At 40.8% G+C, this 23,811-nt stretch overlaps 1 protein-coding gene across 1 annotated transcript; it reads right to left on the bottom strand.

Moving 5' to 3' along the window:
* Positions 1–21,978, bottom strand: LDLRAP1 (low density lipoprotein receptor adaptor protein 1). The gene is made up of 9 exons (XM_075853231.1): positions 21,783–21,978; positions 11,279–11,421; positions 9,317–9,429; positions 8,201–8,315; positions 6,420–6,492; positions 4,764–4,856; positions 4,182–4,300; positions 3,768–3,802; positions 1–1,470 (listed from the first exon to the last, which is right to left on the bottom strand). Exons 1-9 carry the CDS (start codon positions 21,865–21,867, stop codon positions 1,326–1,328), a joined length of 921 nt encoding a protein of 306 aa, XP_075709346.1. The 5' UTR covers positions 21,868–21,978; the 3' UTR covers positions 1–1,325.
* Positions 21,979–23,811: the final 1,833 nt, after the last annotated feature.

Here is a 23,811-nt window from a genome sequence, read left to right as displayed (position 1 = left end):
TCCATTTGTAATTTTATGTTTTAAGCAGAATATATCCTAGAATGATTGTCTTATGTTACAGGTGTACATTCAAGTAATAAAAAAAGCTGTATTACAATACATATTTAGAATGCTTATATCAAGGATTTTAACATAAAAGAAAAATTACCATCAATTTTTACACCAACTCTCACTTGTTTATCTTGTAGTTTATAATGAAACCCAACAAATATCCAATGAACAGCTGGAAGTTGAAGTGTTCTTGTTCGCTATAGTGTCAGTTACAAAAATGGGAAAGGTGAAGGGCATTGGTTTTGAGCTTTTAGAGTCTGTTACGGTTGCTACCCAACTAATTTTCCAGAGTTATTTAGGTAATGTTAACCTCATCAACATTTCTAGAGAGATTCCTGTATAATGGTGGCTACAATGAACGTGTAAACTGATGTACACAGAAGTATGGCAGCCAATTGGGGGAGGGGTGACAGAATTAAGTCTATAGATATTTGGGTAACACTTTGTAAATTAGCAATTAAATATTAATTTCTTGGTTTATGCAGAATCCATCCCCCCTCCCCCAAAATAAAAATAATGAACTCCCCAGCACAGTATTAACAATAAATAAAAATAAAGCATGCAAGTAGTAAGAGGGAGATTTTTCTTCTCCTTTTTGTCCATAATAGAAAAAACAAACAATAAGTGCAGTTCTCATTGAAGTGTGATAATGTAAGTGAATAAAAGATGAAATGTATGGTGTCAAAATACTGCATAAAGATAAACATGAAGACTAAGAAGCTCATCCTAAAAAAAGTTGGCTGGTGAATAACCAATGTAAACGCCATAGGACTGCTTACAAGCGGAGAAGAAATGCACATCCAGTCAGAAGTCGAAGGTTTTCAAAATCACTAAAAGAGGCAACAGTAGTCAGGAAAACGGCATGAAGGTCCAGGGCTTTGTTTGGCTGCACACCGTTGCCTTACTGAAAAATATAATCTATATAGAATTGAAATGAGTAAGCCTGGCATTCACATCATCTCACTGTATGCAGGTCTAATGGACACTGAACAGCCTAAATACTGAAAAGTTGTAACATGAGATTTCCCAAAGTGCAAACTTTAAATGCCAGTGCTTTATAGGCGTCACTACAAAAGTTATTCCAGAATGAGTAAGCCATGGCATGCCATTTGATGTAAAAATATATATCTCTCTCATTGGTAATCTTTCCTGTATTATATTGTGGTAAATAAGACATGTTAAAGCTTTGGTTTTATGGTCCCATATTCAAGAGGAACAAATTCAGTGATTTGCTCTTGTTGGGACTATTGCACTGAAAACGGAGACTATCAATGTCAGAACATAAACAGTTCATCTCCATCCGCAGGGTTCAGCTCCATTCTGTCCCAAGTAGTAGGGGAGAAGCATTCTTCAGGCTGGATATCATTCTCAGTCACGCCGATGTCAAGAACTTGAGGATTGGTCCTGGACTCTGCAAGTCTATGGTTAAAAACAAAGAGCTCACGTCACCCAAAAGCACACTTTTTGGGCAAAAAAGCAAACCAATATAGCCCCGATTGATTTCCATGGAGGCAGAGGCATGGCTGCAGGGAGGTACTTATAATTCCTTCACGAATTTTGAGGCAGATTTTTTTTTGGGCTGCAAACGAAACTGTATAAACAGTTTTTAAAGCAGACAAATCTGTAACCTGGCTGCAATACTACATTTGACTTTCTAGTAATAAGGACTTTATTGTAAGTAGTAGGGAAAAGTATATAAACTTGTCAATACATGCCAACAGAAAATTTTAGATTTCAAAAGTATGCTCCCTAAAACATTACAAATATTTAGTGTTAGGCTACGTTCACACTACAGTCAGCTTCCACTCTTATGGACATTAGAATTGGGTTCATCAGAGTTCAACATTTTTGAAGGCAAGAATAAGGCTGGATTCACACGAGCACATTACGTCCGTAAAGGATGGACGTATTTCGGCCGCAAGTCCCGGACCGAACACACTGCAGGGATCCGAGCTCCTATCCTACTTCTGTACAATGCTAGGAGTCCCTGCCTCTCCGTGAAACAACTGTCCAGTACTGAAAACATGATTCCAGTACGGGACAGTTGTCCCACAGCGAGGCAGGGACTCCTAGCATCGTACATAAGTATGATGCTAGGAGCTCGGCTCCCTGCAGTATGTTCGGTCCGGGACTTGCGGCCGAAACATGTCCATCCTTTACGGACGTAATGTGCTCGTGTGAATCCAGCCTAACTCTGCAGACTGCCATTCTTGGAATCAAAAACACCGCAACTCAGATGGCACAGTGTAGGAGGTTTGAAGATTCGAACCCCTCCTTCTCCTAGAACTAGCCAGAATAAGGGAGGGGGAATTGTGTGAGGACACTAGAGCGAGTGTCTACCCCAAATTTGCAGCATAAAGCAATGAGGCTGCTTTACCACATTGACCATGCTGCAATTTTGGGAACTGCTCCCTTTAGTGACCAGCACATGGAAATGTTATAAATTAGATTTTAATTTATAACACTTCCTGATTTGTGAAAAATTAAATTAAAACAATGTGTAATCACTTAAATAATTGTTTAACTAAAAAAAAAAAAAAATAAAAAAATATTTATAGCGACACATTCCCTTTAAAGCAATGCAGATGTGAACAAGCGTTTGCAAAATGGGATGTATAATTTTGTATGGCACATAGGAAAGTGACAAAGTTTTTCCATTGCAAGTAAGTGAGGAGCCCTCAGCTTATTAGCCTGTTTAAAAAGAACAGGCTATAAGTCTGACATCTTTAGGGTAAGTTCACACTTGGTGTAAGCATGCAGATTACCTGCAATGGATTTTGTTGTGGAAAATCCACAGCATAATGCAATAGCAGCAAAGTGGACGGGAATTGAACAAATCTCATACTGCATAAATGGGCAGAGAAAAACAAAACACTAATCCGCAGTATGTCAATTGTATTTGTGTAATTGCTGCTATTTATTTTGCGGATTTTTCCCATCTAATTTAATGGGGATTTAGAATCTGGAACAAAGCGATATCTATTTTGGCGGCAGAAAATCTGCAATTCCACAGGGAAAAAAAAAAAAAAAAAAAAAAGCTTACTTACCCAGGCTGGCCTCCTGCGATTGGCCACAGCGGTCATGTGAGATGAAGCTGCGTTCCAGGAGGCCAGCCTGCAGGATGTCAGAGGAACACGTTGCCAAGGCTATGTAAGTATGACTTTAAATGTGCAACTTTCTGCAATGGACATTCCAGCCGAATAACTGCACCCAAATTTAGTGTTTGTCGTATGGAATTCAGTGTGGCTCCCAAGGGCAGATACACTCTATGTTCACTAAGGGCAGATACGCTGTGTAAAAGCAGATCACCACTGTTAAACAAAGGCTATGTTCACATCACATATTTGTTGTGGAAACTGAACCAAAGTTCTGCAACAAAATACAGAATGTAAATTAAAAAATATATAATTAAGATTCTAGGCATGCTGTGGATTTTCAGGACCACAGCATAGACCATCTGTAGGAGAAATGGTGCAGACTCATTGCTATACAAAAAGTGAAGACAGCATTGAGGATTTTAAAGAAAAAACTGCATGTAACAAGGGTGTGTGAATTTTTAGCCCAGTTCCATGGTGAGGGTTTGTAACGTTTAGGAACTCAGCCTTAGGATGAAAGAACCCCTATGTGAGAATGTTACCTTGATATGAAGTACAATGCCTTTTTTAAACAAGTGGAGGAAATCCCATTAACATTTTCAGCTGCCGCTAACACATTACCTTGAAAACGCCTCATCAAGTCCATCATCTAGTTCCTGCATGGAAGAGGGGGCAGGGAGAATATAATGAGCAAATCAACCACCAAGAAACATTTACAATACCAACAGTCAAGGTACTCAAAACTTAGGATTATAAGATAGATGCGTAAAGGTTATGTATACCTTTGATGCGTGTTTTTATTAAAAAAAAAAAAAAGGGAATAGCCACATTAGGGGTTTATTGTTCCTACTGCGGCCGTGTGATGGCCGTTTTATGAACGGCCGTCACACGGCTGGGAAACCCTGTCGTGTGAATAAGGTCTTAATCTTTTGTCTTTTGCCAAATTCCAGCACTATTTGCATTAAACAGCAAGAGTGATTTTATATAATTTAAGAAAAAAAAAAAAAAAAGTTCCAGTCTGCATGTTCTACTCACCCACACTATGTTGTTCTCGTTGGGGGCACTTTCAAATACCCCTTCATAATGATTGTCACTAGCATCTAATGCATCCATTGCTTTGGTTGCTTCTTCCAAATCTAACAGATTACCTGTAGCTATATTAAACAAAGCTTAATTAGAAATAGAAACAAAAAAACAAAAACACAACACTATGAATCTGGTGCAAATCCATTTCATAGCCGACCATACTTTCTTTTTTGTGCACGTTGACTCACTGCTGTGAAGAGGGGTTTGGTAAGATTTCAGGATGCCACTGAACTAAAATGAGAGCACTTGAAGCACATGATTCTGGAAGGCCAGCCAGTCCTAGAAATGTTTACCACCATCTAATCACAAAATCAAGCTAGCGGAATTAAGAGGCATACATACATTTCTTTGGATGTTGTACTTCTATGGACTTATGAAACACTGAAAATGTGCCTGCCATAAAGGATTCTGCAGAATTTACTGGATCATCTCTGTATAACCCAGCTAGGCTTCAAACATGGATGGGGAGAACTTTCAGTAAGCAACTTCAAGTCCAGAAGATTCTAAAAAACCAAAACCAAAAACACCCACCTCCTTTAAGACTGGTGTTACTTGATGAACCTTCTGACTGAGAACTACTTGTCCCTTCACCATCAGAGCCAGATTTTTCCCTCTTCTCTTTACCTGCATATTGGAAAATAAAACCAAGACAATGAAAAAATAAATCAAAGGGGGGGGGGGGGGGGTAAACTGAGAAATATAGCTGAAAGGACATTTATGACATTCGCAGGATATCATAAATATCAGATGGGACGGGTCCTGCATCAGACACTTATGACATATCCTGTGGATATGTCATTCGGGGGAAAAAACCCAATAAAAAAAGTGTATATATATATATATATATATATATCTATATATATCTATATCTCTCTTTACTCTTGAGACCGGCCACCCCCCCTCTTAACAGTGCACTCACTCTGAATTTACTGCCTTTTTTCAGTCGTGAGACAAGGTAGACTATCAGCTCATTCAAGGATCAAGTTACATGCTGTCCATAGAGGTCTAAGGGAAGGGGAGAGGTAGGAGGGAGCCGAGACACTGCTGCAGCTTCTATTAAGTTACATGTCACACTAGCGCTAGATTCACAGCTACACCGCTTTATAATGTCTTCCATGTTGTGGAGGCTTCCATGTGGGTGCTATAAAGATTGGGAGAGGGAATTTCTCTTCCCAATGTGTTGTGTATGGCAGACAGAAGTTAGGCTCCACCCACTAGCTCAGGAAAAAACTAAGTATAAGGGTATGTTCACGCAGTGGTTTCCGATGTAATTCGGGCCGTTTATGCCTCAAATTACGCCTCAAAACATCTGCCCATTGCTTGCAATGGGATTTACGGTGTTCTGTTCCCACTAGGCGTAATTTTACGCGTCAAAATACGGTGTGTAAGATGACGCCGCGTTAAGTGCAGGTCATTTCTTGGGACGTTTTTTGTAGGAGTTTTTCATGGACTCCATTGAAAACCAGCTCCAGCTGTAAAATACACCGCGAAAAATGCGAGTTGCTACAAAAAGGTCTGAAAATCAGGAGCTGTTTTCGCTTTAAACCAGCTCCGTATTTTCGTATGTTTTTTGCTAAGCGTGTGAACATACTCAGAGATAAAGTCTGCAGGGGGAGAACTGCCAAATAATGCCATATACAAGTCACATAACTGACAGATCATTCCTCAAGTACACATGACAGCGCATTCTAAAAAGACACCTGAAAGGACCGGTATACTTTGGGGTAATTTAAAAGCTAGAGCGCACTTAGAGGCTGCTATAGTTTTTTTTTCTAACGTTAATACTAAACAAAGCTGCAGTTGTAGATTTGATTTTCTGACAGCTAGTTAGTTCAAAATGGTGTGCGTGCGTGCGTGTCTTAGCACATTTGGTGCAAATTACTCCAAGCGCCTTTAATTAGATTGACATAGGATATGACAGTCGGTGTTAGTTCTAACAAGGTTTTGAGCCAAACCCAGAAGAAAAGGAGATGAATCAGTCTTTTCTTTATACCTTTAGAGAAATAAAAAATAAAGAAGCTGCAGCAGAACGGTGTGTGTGATCCTGGCCTAAACGTGGAGTTCTTATTGGAAGGTTTTTGCAGCTAAATAGTAACCTTCCAATAACTTGCAGAATCCCCAGCAATTTATTGTTCTCTTAATAGGGTCAAGTTAAAATGTCACTAAACATTTAAAAAAGCCACTTACCATCTCTGGAAACTTGCCAAAACTCAAACGCCACTTTAAAAGCTTGTGCCACTGTTAATGTAACGGCTTGTGCCTATTTAAAAAGACAAAACTTCATTTAAACCTCATTAGGTGAATATAAAGTGCTCGGTACGCGAGGAATTATTTTCCTGAAAAAAAAATATTGTTCATTGCATGCTGGAATGGTAGTGATAAACCAAAAGGAAACATTGGTACAAAGTTATTTTTTTGCCTTGAGGAGACAGCTTTTGTTGCATCCGTGTTCTGAGCCAGAACTTAATTTTTCAGTCACAGCCACTGAGGGCTTGTTTTTTTGCGGGCAGGTTTTTTTTTTTTTTTTAACGCATTTATAATGCAGCATAAAATACATGTTAACTTTAGCCTTCAGGTCGATACAATAACAGAAATACATTAGTTTTACTGCTTTTGAACAGTTATTTATTAAAACATTTTTTTATAGTCTCGCCTTATCCTGAGACCCATGACTATTTTTCTGTCGACAGCTGTGAGGGCTTTTTTTTGTGGGACAAGCTGTACAACGGTGACTGACGGAAACTATTAGCTAGTTTTCCGTCACCATTGAGTTCAATGGTGAGAGAGACGGAAGCTGATGGTCAACCCGATGGGAACCGCTGATCGAACCCCTCAGCGGAAAGCAGGTGATGTGAACACAACCAAAAGTTTGATCACCTACACAACACAAGGAGCAGTAATATGGACTTGTGAATATACCCTTTAGGCTGCACTTAAAGCAGAATTCTTTCAGAAACATATTCAGCATACCTGCCATGTGTGAATATACCCTGCGAGGATCTGTCACTAGTTTAGTCATGCCCAATCTCCTAGCTAATCAAATCAGTGTGACAAAAGTTTTTTAAAAGTAAGTTATTATTTTTTTTTTTTTAACTATGCAAACTAGACAAGTGGGTGTCAATACCAGCAATTCTCCTGAGGTGGCGCTACCTCACAGCCTCGGTCCTATCAGCATGAAGCTGCTTAACACAATATGAAAGAGTGTGGCTGGAGGTAAGGGGGGGGGGTGTCACTTCAAATAGCCATATCTCTGGCTGTGGATGACCTAGAACAGTAGAATCATTTTATGCCACCAGGATCACAGTTATAGCTGTGAAACAATGAGGAGGCATCACCAGTTGGGTATGGATGCTGTATACTATATGAGCACGCTGCGTTGCTGGGCAGGGAAGAGAAGAACTGGACGATGCTAATTGGACAGTGTCATACTGAAAACATTACACCGCCCAGAGTGAAAAAGAAAAAAAAAAGTGAGGCCCCATGCACACAAACTTAAATAGTTTGTAATTACAGACCCATTCAATTCTATGGCCGACAGACACCTTCCTGCATATTTATGGACAGGTGTCTGTGCTATAGAAGCCTCCTGTAAAAAAAAAAAAAAATAAAAAAGTCCTATTTTTTATTTTACAGATCGTGCTCCCACACTTTATGGGAGCACGGGCCGCAAATGCAGACTGCCGTTCGCGGCCAGCTGTGCCTGTAATTACGTGGATGGACGTGTGCATGGTGACTAACCTCCCATTTGGCATGTATAGCCAAATGAGCATATTTAGAAAGATGCACATCACTTTGCAAATCAATGCTTTTGGGAAAAATAAATTACTTTAGTTACCATAGCCCCTATTAGATTAGTTAAGGGATAGGGCATTAATAAACTAGTGAAAGATACTCTAATGTATAACAGATTGTAACTCAGAGGAGGAGAGAAAAAAAAATAAAAAATTTGATAAGAAAGCCAAGGTTACCATTTTCCGCTTTGTACAGAGAAGTGCATGGCATTCCAAGGTTTCGTTCTGTTGGCTCTGTGCAATGTAGGCAAAAACTTTGTCATGTAACTTATCAGCTGTACAATATGATATTCTGCAAAAAGAGGGGAATACAATGGAGTTTAAAGGCTTGATAAAAAAAAGATAAGCCAAAATCATCATAACATTAGGCTTGGTCACAGTTGGTATTCAAGTATAAAGAATCTAAATATAATACTTTGAACAGTTTGTCAGGGCTTGCAGGATGAACAGCAAATTAACACGGAAAAACAAAAAAACACCCCACACATACTGCTTCTGCTTTAAAAAGGAGTTGTCCACGACTGGACAACTGACGACCTATCCACAGGATGTCATAAGCATGATCGGTGGGGGTCTGACACCTGGACCCTGCACCGATCAGCTGCTCCGGGCACTGGACATTCATGCCGGAAGCAGCTGGCTCCGGAAGAGCGGCTGAGCTGCAGTACTGCTCCTATTCAAGTGAATTGGAGCAGAGCTGCAGAACAGCCATAATGCAGTGGTCGGAGCCATATGCTGCTGGCTTGGACTACTGAATACCCTTCACAACATCCAGTGTCTGCAGGCACCTGATTGGTGCAGAGTCCAGGTGTCAGAGCCTCACTGATCACCTATCCTGTGGATAGGTCATCAGTGGTCTGGTCGTGGACAACCCTTTAATTAGTTCTGACGTTTTTAACACATGCCTAGATACGATCAATGCCCAAGTCAAAAGCACAGACAATATTCACATTCCCCATCTTAAACATTTATGGCAAATCAAGTGGAAATGCCATAAGTGTCTGAGAAGCGGGCCCCAGAGGTGGGACCTGCTTCTATCTTGAGGGTGGGGGCCCCCCTAACCCTATTTCACCCAGTGCTGCAGAATTCAGGTGGGGAATCGTGCAAAGCATTGTGCTGGGACCTGCATCTATCAGACATTTATGCTATAAATGTCAGATTGGGGGAAAAAAAACAAACCCAAAAACTTAAATTGGAGATTTGTATACAAATCAGGCATTACAGGAAGGGCCGATGGTTGGTAGTATAGAATTCTACAATTGGAATAGAAGGGTAGATGACTGATTTACTTACCTATAAATTGACACGTTTTCAATCAACTTGTTCGTGACACTGTCATAAAGGATTATTCCTCTGGGAGTTACTTTTAAAAGCACCTTCTGTAGTTTCTTACCACTTGCTTTGGCCTTAAGAGGGTAAGAAAAAGAACTAGATGTTACACATGCAAGCACAGAGTAAAGAGAGCAGGATTTTCAACCATATTTTTCACACTAGTTCTATAGTCAGTACTACAAAATACTTTATTCACAAGTCTCTTAAATCCTGTCACTAGGCATGCGAGAAAGCTTAAATGGATAGCATTTCAAACAACTTATACTAATCTAATAGTATACTAGATATAAAACAACTTTGTAATTTACTTAGTTCAAATTTGGTTTTAACCATGCAAATAGTATATGAAGTTACTGCCACTAGGCGTCTCACTTCCTGTAACCTGCGGTCCACCCCCTGGCTGACCCTGCTTAGAGGAGGCGAGCTGCAGGGGGGGGGGGGGGGGGGGAGGGGAACGTCTTTACTGCATGGCTATATCTTATATGGAGAGGGGAGCAGAGCATGACTAAGCAACACACCCTGCATGCAAGTCTATAGGGAGGAGAGGGAGCAGAGAGAAACAGACGAGGGGGGGGTTTCCATGTATCCCCAGTGCAGGATTCTCATCTATATTACTCATTACTGCTGTATAATCCCCTCCATCTTGCTACAGGTTCTGTATATGCGATAGGAGAGCAGGATTCTTCTGTATGGTGTGTATAGAAAACATGATAACAGTTAGGCTCTGCCCACTGGCTTTGAGACAGCTGAGAATTAGAGAGCTTGGAGAGGAAAACAGCTAAGTAATGCCACATACAAGTCATACTAACCAGCAATATTATTCCTCAAGTGCACATTAAAGCGTGCCTAACTTTTCAGACTAAGCTGTAGAGGAGTTATAAATGACAATACTGTAAAAAAATAAAAATCAAAGATTGCATTTGACATCCAAAGATAAGTGTGCACACTATGGGGCTAGAAACAATTGAGGCTGAACAGAACAGACAATACCTGGCAAAATATCATCGTACTGGAATTTGTTTCATTGGGATAGGGTGTAACCAGAGTCTCTCAGAAAACTATAGACGGCTATTAGATAGCGGTCAGCCGAGTGATGTTCTGCTGGCAGCCTTTTCACCCCAACTCCCCTGTATGAACATGCATTTCATTTATCTAAAGCATAGTGCCAGCTCCCAGACACCTCAATAGGACCTGCCCAATTCAGGTTTCTGCCATTGGTTCTACTAGTAATGTCAAGAGACTGTCAGGCAGCTCTCGGACATCTGCCAAATACTAATGTCCAGTTTTAGAGGGTCTTATTATGACAACCCCTCCCCTGTCCATATATCCCAAGCTTCCTCCAGTATAGCAAGGTGTCATGATGACAACCCCTTTAATCTAAGCTATGGATAACTACATGCAGGGTAGGTTTTATCCCACTACTAGATTAACTTTACACTATTTAGACTGCTAAAAAATTATTGAAAAGGTAAAAAAAAAAAAAAAAAAACTAAATTTTCACGAGGAGCCCATTGTTGTAAATATGGAATTCCAAACTGGGAAGAAGTCCTTACCTTTCAAAATATTAAGGTCTGTGACTTCAGTTTCTATACCCCAACTAAGGGCAGTTTCTTAAGACTAATTAAAAGCATGGGAAGGAGCACGAGCAAAATGAAGACTCCATGTACATAATGCCTCTAGTCATACCCAATAAACTACTGTACCACCCTGGTGGCAAGCGGATACCAAAAACCCATGTGAATTGCGACGCAAGTGTTAAAGATTGCACACGGAGAAGTTTAAAATTCAGAAGATATTTCAGGTGTTTCACATTTTCGTGTAGCTGCATGCCCATCGCGTGAATAAATTATACTTGGCTGTAAAAGCAAGGGTTTTTGCTTTCTCTTGCCAAACATTGGAAATTTGGAAGTATTACACACATACTGTAGCTACAATCCTCTTCACCGCAGCTGCAGATAATTCTTCCCCTTTTGGTTGTTCTACCAAGGTCATGCCCAAATACTTCAGATGAAACAGCATTCCTTCTAAGAGAGTTTCCCTGGTATCTGTCCAATTTTCTGGGAGCTCTAAAAAAAAAACAAAACAGAAGTTAGAGTAGTGCTTTCTTAATTTCCCTATAACTACAAGTGGCCCTGAGGAAACAAAGAAATAAACTCATATACACATACATAATCCCTGTACCGACAATAGAATGTTCTGTGCCATAAAACGTGTACTGTGATCAAACACCAAATTGTTTTGGTAGTCTTTATCGGTAAACTAATATACTTGGGAACATTAAGCCAGGGTGCCATAGACACCCCTCCCCCACCTAACTAATTAGCCTTGGAATACGGGAAACAATTCTTAACTGGTTGTGCATTATGCAACCGTAATTAGCTGGCAATGCAGCATCCTCTATTTTATTAGAACAAGGTTTGCCAAAAGGAGGGGCACATGGGGGAGTAGGCAGAAGTTCAATTCAGCAACTAGCACATTCAAGAAAGGTTAAAAAAAAAAAAAAAGATTCCTATATACCACTTGTAGGTCTTGTTCACACTGCAGATAAAATAAATAAAGTGAAGCATGCATTAACACTCACCAAAATCAGGAACCTAAACCAGGATAAATATAAGAAAGGATTGTCCTGAAGGAAAAAAGAATACATTTCCGATGACTGCTCCGGCAGACCAGAGGCCTAACAATGGCCTCCTGTCTGCCAAGTACCGAAGCCTGTCAGGTTCTGTTCAGAGGCAGTGTCTATAAGGCTTCCGTCCGCAGTAACAAGATGGCGTGCTGAGCCTGCGACAGCAGCCGGGTGTCAGCTGTATGTTAAAGCTGACAGCGTGCTGTAATGGCAGGGAACGGAGCTGCCATTAACCCCTTAGATGACACTATCAAAAGCGATCACGGCATCTTAGTGTTTTTTTTCCTATAACAAGTCCTTATATGGGGGGGGGGGGAATAAATAAAAAAAAAAAAAAAAAAAAGCTATTTAGCATCACCGCCTCTGTAACAGCCCACTATAATGTTATTTTTCCACCGCATGGTAAACACCACAAAAATCTAGTAATCAATGGCAGAATCGGGGGTTTTTTTTGGTTACCACCCCTTGCAAAAAACATAATAAAAAAAGTTATCTAAAAGTTTGGGTCAGTTCAGTTTTTTTTGACCCGTTTGATGCGGAAACCACATCTGAAAACGTGCCGAAAATGCCTCCCATTGTTTTCAATGGGAGGCGGAGGCATTTTCCCACGAGCGGAAAAAAGGGCTTGGGGGGAAAAAAAAAGGGACATGCCCTATCTTCGGGCATTTACATCAGACCTAGAATTGACATCAATGGGAGGCAGAGAAAGCGTATTTTACTGAGTTTTTTTTGCCATGGTGCTCCAAGGCCACGAAAATCGGCGTGCAGGCAGACTTTCTGCCTGCAAAAAAAGTCAGTTAACCCAGCCTTTTGGCACTCTGAATATGGGGACAAAAAAAAACAAAAAAACACACATATGGTATTGCCGTAATTGTAACGACCCGCAGAATAAAGTAAAAATGTCATTTATAGCCCACGGTGACCACAAAGAGAAACGCATGTTTCCCAACATGATACCAATGAAGACTACAGATTTTGCCGCAACAAATAAGCCCTCACACAGCTCTCTTGGAGAAAAATAAATAAATGAGTTCTGGCTCTCAGAATATGGCGATGCAAAATGTGCAGAGTGTTCCAAAAGCGGATAAGATTGGACACCATTTATCAGTGCGACACTGGCCACATGTCTATGTATTATAAATTTACTGCATTATTGTGCCCTGATGTTCTCCGCACAGCTTACACACCCCCACATTATAAATTGAAATACCAGCAAAACCCCAAACAGAAACTGAGCAAAAGCCACATGGTGCTGCCTCCCTTCTGAGCCCTACGGTGTACCAAAACAGTTTACCTCCACATATATGGCATCGCCATACTCGGGAGAACCCACTTATTATGAGGTATTAGTCTTCAGTGGCACAAACTGGCCACAACATATTGTGCACTAAAACAGAATATCAGCGGAAAATTTTTATTTTTACACCATCCACTATGCATTTCTAATGAAGAAAAAAAAAAAACACGTCGGCTCAACATGCTCACTGCACCCCTTTATAGGAATGCACGATGCATCGAAACTTCGATACTGTATCAATATTGTGCACCCTCAAACAGTTTGATACCGTTATTTCATGTATTTCGATACTAAGCTGTGCGGCTGCACAGCTTTGCAATGTAATACATGAATGTATGAGAGAGGCTGCGGTTGTGTGATATAGCCATTGCCCCGCTCCTGAGAAGCGCACAGTCAGCATGAGGTGATGCAAGCACTAATGAGCGGTGGCACTGAAGACAGAACATGGGGGGGGGGGGGTTTTGCAGTGCGCCTGCCATGTTCTGTCTTCAGTGCCACCGCTCATTAGTGCAGCGCCAGCCGCATCACATCATGCTGACCATGCGCGCACTTAATGTCAGGAGCGGGGCAATGGCTGTATTACACAACCAGGATCGGAGAAACCTTTCATCTCCGCTGCTGCGATCAAAGCTGACCGCAGCATTCAGGAGAAAATGAGAAGGGGGATGCCCTTTGGATTGCGTCACAGGGAATTCCTGTGACGCGATCGAGGGCCATACCATATATGGGCAGACAGCCCAGGGTCCATCAGAAAGGGGGGGGGGGGTGTCCTAACTGCCGCCTGTGTACTATCAGTACACAGGCTAACGTACTGGCATATAGATATATGATAGTACATTAAAGTTAAAAAATAAATAAAGTAATGTTAAAATAAAAAAAAGACGCCACAATAAAAATAAGTCTCGATACATAAAATACACATTTGGTATTGTCGCGGCCATAACACATTTATAGCGTCATTCATGTTTACGCTGTTATAAAATAAACTGCTTTTTCACCTAGGCTCTGTTCACACTTTTTTGGGGCAGAAACCGCGCCAAAAAACTCCTCAAAAACACCTCCCATTGATTTCAATTGGAGGCAGACGAGTTTTTTTACCACGAGTAAAAAAAACTCATCGTGGTAAAAAGCAGCAACATGACCCAACTTTGAGGCGGTTTCCACCTCCAAAACCCCATTTCAATGAGTCAGAAAGAGGAAAAAAAAAAACCTTGACGAGTGTTTTGACGAGTTTGTCAAACCACTGTGCAAAAACCTACTGGAGCAGTTTTTGCAGGAGGAATTTTCCTCCTACAAAAAACTCAGTGTGAACACGAGGCACGAGGTATTATGAATTTTAAACCTCCATGTGCCTCACATTAATAGTAATTAACCCCCCCATCATGTACCTCACACATTAACCCAATGTTGTCCATTATGACTGAGGAAAATGATGGGGTTAATTACTATTATTGTGAGGCATGTAGAGGTTCAAAATTCATCACAACATGCGCCTCATCATAAAACAGAAGTTTATTTTTATTTTATTATTGTTGGCAAAAGTATCGGCCTGTGTATGGGCTTGTTCTGTTGTAACGTGCATGCGCGGCCCCTGTGCTCGAGAACAGCAGGGACTGAGAACAGCAGTGACATCGCATGCGCGTTATAGGCTGTGAAGCAGAACAGCCCATACACGGCACAAGTGACGTGTCATATACCCGGCAAAGAATTCAAGATCAACAAAGCGGCCAGTGCAGAGAGTGATGTCACGTTCCCCACGGCAGGATCTGGAAACCGGGCCACTTTGGAAAACGTAAGTATATTACAAATGTATTTACATTTATAAATTACAAATATTAACAGTCATTAAATCTCGGACAACCACTCTAAAGCAAAAACTGTGGGATCAAAATGCTTACTATACAACTAGATGAATTCCTTGGGGTTATTGTTTCCAAAATGGTATATTTTTGAGGGTTTTCCCTACGTTTTGGCACCACAAGACCTTTTCAAACCTGACATGGTGCCCAAAATATTTTCTAATAGGAGGCCTAAAAATTCACTGGGTGCTCCTTTGCTTCTGAGGCCTGTGTTTCAGTCCATTAGCGCAGTAGGGCCACATGTGGGATATTTCTAAAAACTGCAGAATCTGGACAATAAATATTGAATTGTGTTTCCCTGGTAAAACCTTCTGCGTTACAGGAAAAAAGAAAAACGTATTACAGATGAATTTTGGCAAATAAAAATTTTATTTGTAAATTTCACCTACTTTGCTTTAAATCCTGTGAAACGTCTAACAGGTTAAGACTTTCTGAATGCTGTTGTGAATACTTTGAGGGGTGTAGTTTTTAAAATGGGGTGATTTATGGGGATTTTGTAATATATAGGGCCCTCAAAGCCACTTCAGAACTGAACCTTGAAAAAAAAAAAAAAAATGTTGTTTTCTTGAAGATGTGAGAAGTTACAAGGCTTAGAACTTTAGCAGCAAACGAAAATAAAAGGACGTCCAAGAAACGATGCAAACAAAGTAGACATGTGAGAAATGTAAACTAGTAACTATTTTGTGCAGATACATTTAAATTTAGAAAAGTGCAAATTTTTCCAAATTCTCGTTTAAGTGTGTTTTTCACAAATATATTGATCACATTTTTTCACTAACAACGTACAATATGTCATCTCAGAATCGCTTGGATAAGAAAAAGCAAGTTATTACCACAAAGTGACATGTCAGATTTGAAAAAAAAATAGGCCATATCCACAATGCCAAAACTGGCTGTCTCCAAGGGGTTAAAGAGGTTGAGGATAGGCCCTGCCACATTTCAGGGAGGACTCTTTGGATATTAAAGTGAGTGTCTTGGCAAAAGAGGACTCCAGTTACTTCCCAATTTAATGGAAACAGTAATTTGTGATTTGAATAGAGGGGTTTTGAAGGCCAGTAGACTTATGCAGGAGTTAAGAGAACCTGCCTCAAGAATACTGAGCTGAACGTGAGGTAAACCTAGCTTGAAAAATATATACCACAAGTTATTCAGGAATAACTAGCCATATTACAAAGTACCAACTTAAAAACAGAAGTCACATTGGGACTTGCATTACTTACATTAGCAGGAAGTCAATTGCTACAGCCTCAGACTAGACAACAACAAAGTTCAAACCGCGTTGCCATCTAACACAATGTTTTGGTTGCGGGAGTATTGCTGCACAAAAGACATTGGAATGTATGGGAGTTGCAAATACTAATAAATTCATTAAAAAAAAAAATAAAAAATAAAAAAGAATTATGAGAAATAGGAAACGGAACATCACGTTAAAGGCTATGTACATCTTAGGCCTCGTTCACATCTGCGTTGGGATCCCGTTCTGATGGAGATTTCCACTGTCCTGTACAATTTCCACTGTCCTGTACAATTTCCTGTCGTTTTGCCAGAAGCAATAGCGTAGTCGACTAAACTATTTCTTCTGGTAAAACGACGGGTCCGGTGCACAGACAAACGCAAACCATGGGCACCGGATCTGTCCCCATTGAAATCAATGGTGATGGAAGCCTCTGGTTTCCGTTTGAGCTTGCTCAGGGTCCCGTTCTGACAGAAAGCTCAGACGGAACCCCAACGCAGATGAGAGGCCTTAGACACTAATAATTAAAAAAAAAAAAAAAAAAAAAAACTATTTCAATCAGTGTTTAATACAACTTTCTAAATACTTTATCAAAAGTTATTCTTACTTTGAGATACAGCTGATTTGTATGCTGTACACAGAGCAGCTGTATCTTGCGCCGAGACCTGAATCAGTCAGGTCAGCAGGTCCTGCATGTCTGACTCAGAATCGAGATGTTACCGATCACAAGTTCATAACTAAGGCCTCATTCACACGTGCGTATTTCACGTCAGTGTTAGGCGTGTTAAAACAACGGCCGTCACAGACCTATGCAATTCAATGGGGCCATTCAGACATTGTTTTTCACGCAGCGTGTCCCCTGTGTGAAACTCGCTGCATGTCCTATACTTGTGTTTTTTTGCACATCACTGACAGCACATCCGTGTGCCGTTAGTGATTCACGCAACAGTTGCTAAAAAAAGAAAAACACCTCCTTCAGTTTATTTTGCTGACGTAAAAAATGCGAGCAAAGAAACGCACCGTACATGGATGTCACACAGAACCGCAACACATGAACACTGAATTTTTTTTACACGTGCAAAGCAGACATGCTTGTGTGAATAAGGCCTAAGAGGTGATAGATAACAGGTGGTCGTGTGCTGACCCAATGTATTCAGGTCTCAGCGCAAGATACAGCTGCTCTAAACAGAAAAGCAGCTGTATCACAAAATAAAATACAAAAGTTTCATAAAAGTTGCACATACGGAGACATTTTTAGTAAAAAAAAAAAAAAGTCACGGTATACATAGCCTTTAAAGGGAATCGGTCACAAGGTTTGGAGGTACTAAACCACCAGCATGTTATGAAGTTGGGGTTTAGTATTCTAAACCTGACATTTTGGCAACAGTTAGCAAAAATAATTTCAAAGTTACAAAGACGAATCCAGCGGCATTGGGCACATTGTACAGATGAGAGAGTATTCTTATCTACACAATGCACTTGATGCCACTGGACTTCTTGGTATCTTGTAAGTTTACTAACTATTGCCGAAATGGCTGTTTTCCACCTGGGCAGGAACTGTAATGTGACAAATTGGCAAAAATAAAGCTAGGCTTTGTTCACATCTGTGTTGGGACATTCCTTTGTTCTGCTCCGTCAGAAGAGCAGAACAAAGGAATAACGGAACCAGCGCCACCCATTGACTTTAATAGGTTCTGTCAGGCTTATGACATGCCAGTCTTATTATATTGCAGAAGTCAGCGGGAGAAATATATTACCTACCACAAGAGGACTTTTGAACTGGGCACATTTTATGAAATATGTCCACCAGCTGTAAGGGACGGATTGGCAGCTAAAACAGCCACCATCTAGCCCCGGTCTTAAAGCTATTCTGGCCATCGGACTAAACATCCTGCATACCCAAGCCAAATGATATGCCATGTCTAAATCTATACGGATGCCTGGAATTCCTGGCACTACAGACAAAAAGCCAGTAACAGATTATGCCATTTGGAAGTATCTGCAAAAATTTAAATGACCAAAAATCCAATGGCTTTTGCCCTTTTGTTATTCTATAGCCTGGTCTTTAGGTTCCAGATCCTAGTAATTTACTTCTACGCTGCTCCCTATAAAATTACACAAAAACCAAACAAGACACATTTATTATTTTAGGGAACTGCATAAACAAACTCCAATATTTATATATTACCAGAAGAAATGTGATTATAGAGAATTAAAAAAAAAAAACTTCCCTAGCAGACACAATGGGCATCATGTAAGAAAAGCGGAGGCAATATGGTGAAGTTCACATTGCCTTCAGATCACCTAGCTTCACTGTCAACAGATACAGGGGAGTTTAGACTTTAGCGATCTCAGTGTTTCAGCAAAAGCCACATTTTCTGACATGATTTGTACAAAACTGCAAAAAAGGCCTCATATGAAGATACCCTCACCCATTCCTACAGAGAAAGCAGGAGGCCTGTCATACTTGGGCAGTGTTGTGCTCATGACAGGATTTATAAATGTGCCCTATTATCTTCACAACTTACACAAGCTACCTATTTGACAGAAAAATATATTAAATAGGTTCTCGTGACAAGGCCCAGCTAACAGAAATTGCAATGTAAGGGCATGTTCACATGCGATTAGACTTGAATGGTGAGGTGTATGGATTCCGGCTAGATCCATGCAGATGAATTTTAGATTTTTAGTTGAAGTATATGCAACAAATTTGCTACATGTGAACTTACATTTTGCTAAGAGATTTTAGGCCCTGTTCAGAGTTTTTTTTTCAGGCAGAAAAATCTGCCTGAAAACCCAGTCTGGAATTTTGAGGTAGATTTTTACCTGCCTTCACGCCATTTACTGCATTTTTCGACCGCAGGAAAAAAAACACTTTCTCTGTCTTCCATTTATGTCACTGGGAGGTCAGATGTCACTTTTTCTTCCTGCGAGCGTTTTTTCCGCTCGTGGAAAGAAAAACAAAAAACCTCCCATTGAACTCAACCCGTTTTTTGCCACGGTTTCTGCAGCAAGAGCTTTTAACAGGCTAATTTTTCTTCTTCAACTCCCGTATAACTCTAATTAGGCGAACAGGTGCGGTGTGAAAACTGCAAAGTTTGACGAATACAGGTACCCATAGGAGTAAGAAAAGGACAGTGAAGCGACAAGAAGCCAATAGCAGTAGTGACCTGTGGACTCTCCCAGCTTGGAGTGGTGAGCGTTCTTGACGACTCTTCACTCCCAGGGTATGTTCACACGACCAAGTTTCAGACGCAATTTGGGCGTATTACGTCTGAAAAAACGGCTACAATACGCCAACAAACATCTGCCCATTACCTTCAATGGGTTTTACTATGTACTGTGCCGACGACCTTTCATTTTACGCGTCGCCGTCAAGACAGCGCGTAAAAAAAAAAAAAAAAAAAAAAAGGCTCGTCAAAAGAAGTGCAGGACACTTGAGACGTAAGTGGAGCAGTTTTTCATTGACTCCTTTGAAAAACAGCTCCAATTACATCCGTAATGGATGCTCGAAAAAAGCAAGTACGAGCAATTACGTCTGAAATTCAGGAGCTGTTTTCGCCTGAAACCAGCTCTGTAATTTCAGACGTATTTTGTGCTGTCGTATGACAGCTCATCTTAGTGCTCATCGGAACAGGGGAGGAGATCTCTCTGGGACTTGATTTTTAATAGGGACTACCGAGACAATCATATTTGTTTTATGCTGAATTTATCCATGTGACAAGATATTGGAATAGTCTTGTGACAGCTCGTTTTAGATATTTTTCAGCCTTGTGCTCTGCGGCAGTGCCCGCAGCGTGTCATGAAGTGGCAAGTGGTTTAATCCACATCTAAGGAGGGAATCTGGAGCTCTGGATCAGAAAAATATAAAACCACCTACTATAAAGAAAACAAAGAATTTTTAACTTCACAAAGAGTATTCAAAACTAAAAATAGGAGAGAAACTAAGAACATTGCTAATCAGTCATGACTAAAACGACAAATAACTTTTACACCTAAGAAAATAGGATTTAAAAACTAAAAATTTTAGTTGTACCCGACTTCTAGCATCAAAGTCTAGTAAATACAATTGCCCGGTGTAAACTGGGAAAAGATCAGCTGATGAACGAGCAAACGCTTGGTCATTGGCTGATCTCATCTTATGTAACCAAAAAATAATAAATGGCCGCTATTTGGCAGCACATCTCCCTGCGTAAGGAGCGCACGTGCTGCCAACATGATGGAAATACATGGGGACGAATGATTGTAGAAACGATCGCTCGTCCCCAAAATAACCATCATTGCCCTGATTGAAGGGAACAAACGAGGAGGGATCGGCAAGCTGTATTGCCGATTGGCATTAGTTTTAAAGATGGTAATGACAGGCTAAACCTGCTCATATAAGGCTACATGTACACAACGCATATTATGTACAGATTTGCCACAAGTTTTTCTGCAGTAAATCCCTAGCGTAAGTACCAGCAAATTAGGAGAGCCCACGTAATGTCATCTACACTGCAAAGTTTCTCAGCACATGGATTGATCTGTAGCGCACATTTTAAAGACAGCAGCACATCAATTTATCATCAACATGGTGTTAGTGGTTTTTTAGTACAGAATTTACCTGCGGACTTTCAGCACCAAATTCCGCAACAGGGGCGAGCACCAAACATACAAGATTATAATCACTTTTCTGAACAACTAATTTCCCTAATCATTCTGAAGACACGCAAGGGCACACTATCGGATAAACTGTAGGAAAACCTTATAGAAATTTACACGTCACTTTAGTGGAGACAGACTGGCCACACTCATCCTGCAGTTTTCAACAGGATAAACAGTGAGATTGGTGGGACTAGCCCAACTTATTAACTCTCTGCTGCCACTTATCACTAATGGCTGAGAACACACATTACATGTATGTATGTATGTATGTAATTCATAAAACATGGCTGTAGGCCAATAATAACTAAGCCTACAACCATCCAATGGGCATCACCCACTTTACATTCCAGAAACAAGATCGCATCAAGCTGGAGCATCAAATATAGTTCCACGAAAGGGAGGAAACTACAGCAAGACTATAAACACAGAAATATATATTCTACAATGTATAACTACTGAATTTCATAGTCCACGAGGCCATTTAGTAAGAGCCCAACCACCACTGCTACATGTGTAGGCAGATATAACACACCCAGATAGAGAATATTCTAGTACATATACGCAGTATTAGCGGTCTGTTCACATTTAAAGGAGAATACCGTCCTGTCAGCAGCAATAGTGCTGACACAAGCCATCTCTATGTTATGAATTGTCAGGGGCTCACCGAACAGAGCCAAATGCCTTGGTGTAAAGGGCAGGAAACAAAAGTATACATCACACATATAGTCTCCCCCTCCCTCCCGCTGTGTACTGCACCCTGCACTTACTCTTGTGCCGCCCTCCTCCCCACGACTGCTTGGCAATGCTGGGACTCCTGATGATCGCCCTTCCCGCAGACTTGAGCGCGTCCATCCTTCTAAGAAGCAGCTACGACTGCCCAGGCACCAACTTCACAACTTGTGGAAAACTTTTCGTCTTCGTTTCCCCCCCCTCCCTGGAGTCGATGAATGATCACGTCCGTGGAGGGCGGTGATATTTATGTAAATATGGTCACATGACGTCACCAGGGCACGCCCCTCTTCACAGTTCACCATTAGTTTTTGGGAATGTGGGAAGCGGACTTCTGCTGTCTGTATGAGATAGTGTGGGTAGTCACCGGAGCCGGACACTTTTGTATGACACGGGTGTGCACAACTGAATACAATATTTAAAGGGCCACTATATCTAAAGTTTGTAGTTTATAAAGTGCATCTTAGAAAAAGATGTGTATGAATATGTGTACTGTACTGGATGCTCTCAACTGGAGATGAATGAGATAAAGTAGTGATCAAAGGGCAGGGATGTTCTGGACATCATGTCATTAATCCATTTGGAGAACACTACAGTAAGCCTCTAGCTAAAGTGGAATGGCTGATGACAGGGAAAAATAGACCTCATTCCACTACTATACAATTGCAACTGCAATTGTAGTTAACTATTTAGTGTCACTATTAATGTGAACATAGATGGACAAGTTGTCCCTGATCTGATCAGCCTATTGGAAGGCTGGTTGTTAAAGGGGTTGTCCAGATTTAGAAAAAGGATTTGTTCTTTTTCTGGAAACAACATCAGTCTAGTCCATGGCTGTTTGAGCTGCAATACCAAGCACAGCCTATGGACATGAGCGGCGCTTTATCTGGAAAAAAACAGTACCTATTTTTATACTGCACAACCCAGTTAGTTCTCCTCTTCCAATACTTTTTTAAAAATAGTTCATGGTGTTTTATACTTATCATCATAGTATTGTAGTTTGTAAGGCCGAGAAAACACTTTGGTCCAGTTCAGCCTATTAGGCCAGGAATACACACACACAGTTTTCATGCAGTTTTTGGTGCAGTTTTCAGCTCAGTTTTTTTGAGCCGAACTCAGAATTGCATCCGAGAGGAAGAAAAGATATAAAGGAAAGACTGACACATCTCTTTTCCTTAGTGTCTACCCCTGTGATTGACTAAAAAAAACGGACCCAAAAATTGGATCAAAACTCTGTGTGTGTGATCCTGGCTTTAGTCTGCCAATTTTCCTGATCCTAGGGAACAATTCCTTTCCGACTCCAATAAGGAAATCAGAATAAATCCCTGGATCAATGACCCTTCTAAAGTAATCTATTGTCCAGAACTTATGTTGTGTATTTTGTCATACATAGAGCATGCTGCAATTTGAAAAAACACAGTTGACTCCAAACACACTACAAAAAGCCAAAAAGCAAAATGCTGTTTATGTAGACATTCTCATTGTTTTAATATAGAGTTTAAAGTGCATCTGTCAGCACACTGCCCTATGTAGCAAATTACAGTGTCGTTTTGTGCTGTTTGGCTAATAGGTTTTCTGAAAACATGCCCCAGGATCATAGCTATGAATCTGCTGTATTCATGAAGGGAGCACTCTCCTTAAGCCGGTGATTGACAAACTTCACAGCAGCCTGTCAGTCACTGGAAAGGGGTGGAGGGGAGCACTTTCATCATGAATACAGTGGACTCATAGAGCGGAGTCCGCTGGATTTTTTTTTCGATCCTTTTAGCCTAATTTTTTTGTGCCGTTTTGGTTTCTAGAAATCTGACCTGTATCTGTTAGGGTATGTGCACACACACTAATTACGTCCGTAAATGACGGACGTATTTCGGCCGCAAGTACCGGACCGAACACAGTGCAGGGAGCCGGGCTCCTAGCATCATACTTATGTACGACGCTAGAAGTCCCTGCCTTGCTGCAGGACAACTGTCCCGTAGTATAATCATGTTTACAGTACGGGACAGTTGTCCTGCAGCGAGGCAGGGACTTCTAGCATCGTACATAAGTATGATGCTAGGAGCCCGGCTC

Source organism: Rhinoderma darwinii, chromosome 2, assembly GCF_050947455.1.
Source record: "Rhinoderma darwinii isolate aRhiDar2 chromosome 2, aRhiDar2.hap1, whole genome shotgun sequence".
Classification (NCBI taxonomy): Eukaryota; Metazoa; Chordata; class Amphibia; order Anura; family Rhinodermatidae; genus Rhinoderma; species Rhinoderma darwinii.
This window is presented reverse-complemented; position numbering and strand designations above follow the sequence as displayed.

Excerpts from the sequence above, each read along its gene's own strand:
- LDLRAP1 (XM_075853231.1), bottom strand. The coding sequence starts at position 21,867 with ATGGACGCGCTCAAGTCTGCGGGAAGGGCGATCATCAGGAGTCCCAGC. Across the intron at positions 4,857-6,419 it reads TTGGCAAGTTTCCAGAGATG|GTAAAGAGAAGAGGGAAAAA; the intron begins GTAAGTGGCTTT and ends TCCAATATGCAG. Across the intron at positions 4,301-4,763 it reads TAACACCAGTCTTAAAGGAG|CTACAGGTAATCTGTTAGAT; the intron begins GTGGGTGTTTTT and ends TGTTTAATATAG.